The sequence below is a fragment of the Babylonia areolata genome, chromosome 16 (assembly GCF_041734735.1).
Source record: "Babylonia areolata isolate BAREFJ2019XMU chromosome 16, ASM4173473v1, whole genome shotgun sequence".
Classification (NCBI taxonomy): Eukaryota; Metazoa; Mollusca; class Gastropoda; order Neogastropoda; family Buccinidae; genus Babylonia; species Babylonia areolata.
Genome location: NC_134891.1, coordinates 3,984,938 through 3,988,904, shown reverse-complemented (window position 1 = coordinate 3,988,904; position 3,967 = coordinate 3,984,938). Strand labels below are relative to the sequence as shown.

The following is a 3,967-nucleotide window of genomic DNA, read 5'->3' as shown; positions in this document are numbered from 1 at the left end:
ATCAATAACAATATTAATAACCATAACGACACAACAAGACACAGAGAGAGAGAGAGAGAGAGAGAGAGAGAGAGAGAGGGGAATAAACTGAATAAATTCTATTTTCTGACGGTAATACATAAGCAAAATAATGGGGTGGGTGTAGGGGTGGGGGGTGAGGGGTGGGAGGGTTCATGCAATCCCTCAAAAGGGGAAACAGTAATATAAACAAAGGGGGAATCATTATATCAGTAAAGCAAGCATATTATAGTCATGGATACATGAATGCTAATTTGACATTTACAACACTGAACAAAGGGGAATCATTATATCAGTAAAGCAAGCATATTATAGTCATGGATAAATGGATGGTAATTTGACATTTACAACACTGAACAGAGGAGAATAAGAGGTGGGAGATACATGGGAACAGATAGAGAGAGAGACAGAGACAGAGACAGAGAGAGAAACAGAGACAGAGAGAGTACCAAATAAAATGAAAATTAACATAGGTCAAGATAATGATTAATCAATGAAGAGAGAACGAACGAACGAACGAACGAACGAATGTTTTATTCAGATAAGGCCAGAGCCCCTTACTGAAGGGGGAATCATTGATAAATAATAATTACAAAATGACAAGACACAGTAAATAGACAATTCAAATCAACCAAAAATTGTTAGCACAATATCAACCATATCACCCAAAATAGTCAACACAAATATTCAACAACATTCACGAGATAACTGTACTTAGTCTCTTCAATCCTTCATATATATATATGGCCAAGTTATGCAGAGTACATTCCTGTCTTGAAGACATGAGTAAACTGAACCTAAAATTAGACGGATCTCTATAATATTTCGGTTGAATAAGTTTTTGTCTAAGGTCACACAAAGCAGGGCAACATAACAAAAAATGCAATTCATCTTCTTTACCCGAACTGCATAATCGGCATGTATACATGGGTTCATTTAGAATGCTATACCTAAAACTATGAGAAGCAATACTAGAAATACCAAATCTAAATTTTGTCAGTGTACATTTTATATATCTGTTCAGTCCTAACTTAATGTATGGCTCAATCACATGTGATGTTTTAAAAAGTCTAAACTGTGCGAATCTATCACTAGTTTGTATATGATCATGCCAGTCTTGCCACCTGCAATCAATAATACGTTGTCTGAAACACTTTAAGAAACCTGCAATATCTTCCACCCCTTGATTATCCCATACAAATGCAAAGCCATATGTATTTAAACACTGACGAACACTCGTTGCCCAAGTCTTCTTACCATTATTATCCAAACTATATAACATTTTATATGCTTTAAATGGATATCTGTTTTCATTCATTCTAGTCAACTTTAGCCAATATTTAATACATTTTATATAAGAATTTAGATAAATAGGGTATCTCCCCAGTTCGCCATAAACAAGATCATTTGGAGTTCGATTGTCTACATTAAGAAAACGTTTCAATGCAAACAAGTGCACTTTTTCTGTTACTATCCTATTTTCCAGTCCCCAGATTTCTGCTCCATACTGTAATATTGGCTGAACTTGCGAATCAAATAATCTAACAAATACACTAAAAGAACTACAGTCTACTTTATACAAAATATGAAGAATCAAAATAACTGCTTTTTTTGCTTTATTAGCAATGTCTTGACATGCAAAGTTGAAACTAAGTCTTGTTGAAAAATAAATCCCAAGATATTTATATGCGTTTACGACAGTTATTCTTTCACTTCCATATGACCATCTTTCATTTCTTGCCAAATACCCTCCCTTACGAAAAACAACAATATTTGTTTTATCCATATTTACCTTTAGCTGTAAATTAGTTGCAGCAGTGTATAAACTGTTAAGTTGTCGCTGTAAACCAACTGTTGTTATAGACAGCAAAATCATGTCGTCAGCAAAAAGTAAAACAAACAGTTCAATCAAATCGAAAGTAACACCATGTTGACCATTTTGCATAATTTCTAACGCTAGTTCATTAATAAAAAGTGAAAACAAGACAGGGCTACAGACATCCCCTTGCTTAACCCCACGAATACAATTCACACAATCTGATAATTTTGCCCCCGATCTCACTCTCGCTTTCACTTCATTATACATACTTTTCACACAAAGATACAGCTTACCACTGATTCCATTTTTCAACAAAACAGGCCATAAAAGTTTTCTAGAAATAGAATCGAAAGCCTTTTCAAAGTCAACAAAAGCAACATACAATTTTCTATTATTTGCAAACTGTTTTTGTATTGCGGCCATTAAAGTAAATATATGGTCAATAGTTGAATAGCCTTTTTTAAAACCAGCTTGATATTCTCCAATTATGTTATTCTGTGTTATCCATTCTTGTAGTCTATTGTTAATAATGGAACTGTATAACTTACTACTAATATCACTTAAAGAAATGCCTCTATAATTGTTTACATTGTTAATATCACCTTTCTTAAACAATGGCATAATTATTGATTCTGTCCAATTGCTTGGATAGATTCCATTATCAAACAAATAATTAAACAGCTTCACCAGGAAACTAACAGTCGTCTCACCAGAATGTTTGAAAAATTCACCAATCAGTCCATCAGGGCCAGCAGATTTACCATTTTTTAATCTTCTAATCGCTAATAAGACTTCTTCGTGAGATATAGGTCTATCTAGTGTATAATTATCCCCTACATTTACTATATTCATGTTTTCAGTTACTTCCCCCTCGTCACCATCTTCATTTTCTAACACTTTTTTGAAATGTTCGAACCATTCTTGAATAGAAATATCATTTAAAGGTTGTACTTTCTTTTTTGAGATCTTTTGTACTGTGTCCCAAAATTCCTTTTGACTTTTAACAGAATCTATAAGTTTGTTTACTAATGAGTTATTATATTCTTTCTTTTTTCTCTTATTTAAATTTTTATATTCACGTCTAGCAATACAAAACAAAATGCGATCTTCTTTATCTAATGTTCTTCTACATATCCTCAACAGTCTGCGTACCCGGCGTTTCTCCATTTTACATTCATGATCAAACCAATTTCTGTCTGCTGCTTTTTTATTTATAAATATACGTTTTTTCATGTATTCTGCTTGTTCTTTAACAGTCTGATTAAACTTGTCTAATGCTCTATTTATATCAACGTGAATAAGATCTTCTGCTGACTGCAACTTTTCTTGTATTTCCTGTGACTCCATAGAAAAAGAAAAATATTCTGCATATATATCATTCCAACAATATTTAATAATGGACTGATTCATATCACAATCAGAATTCATATCACATTGCCTTGTGGAGTGTTTCTCAATATATAATACAATGGGTAAGTGGTCAGATTCAATTCTTTCTAATACCTGTAATTTTACATTCTGAGATGACGAATCAAAAAGATTTACAGACGCTAAAAAATAATCATTCACACTTGTGCCTAAATCAGAAACGTATGTGAAACGACCTTCTAGGTCACCATTACATACGCCGTTGAGAATGGTCAGTCCAAATACAGTGCACATATTAAGTAATTTTTTTCCATATGAATTTAATACCTTGTCTTCAGAATGTCTGTTTATTACACTACTGGCCTTTTTATGACAAACATATAATTCACCTTCATGTAAAATTTCAGGGGATACATCAGAAGTTCTTGCATTCAAATCACCACATAATAACAAATCAACATCATCTGAACATAACAGTTTTTCCAATACGCACTCTTCCAACATTTCAATTCCATTATCAAAATCACAAATATTATAATACGGTGCATTTTCTGGAGGAACATATGCACAGACAAGTAAAACATTTTTACAGAAGCCAAAGAAACTTTTATCCAACATAAATGTCATACAATATTTGCTGTCACAATCAATATACTGCACATAAGGAAGTAAGGTTTTCCTTACAAGACAAATTAATCCACCTGAGCACCTCCCCTGTTGTGTTATCTTGACTGCTGGTTTTACATACAACTTATGGTTTTT

At 32.9% G+C, this 3,967-nt stretch overlaps 1 protein-coding gene across 1 annotated transcript in view; it reads left to right on the top strand.

Annotated features, from left to right (window-relative positions):
• Nucleotides 1-3,471, top strand: part of LOC143290729 (somatostatin receptor type 5-like) — a 31,941-nt gene extending 28,470 nt beyond the window's left edge. Inside the window, exon 7 of the mRNA XM_076600244.1 lies at nt 3,449-3,471. Within this exon, the coding sequence (XP_076456359.1) occupies nt 3,449-3,471 (23 nt within the window). The remainder of the gene's footprint in view (nt 1-3,448) is intronic.
• Nucleotides 3,472-3,967: the final 496 nt, after the last annotated feature.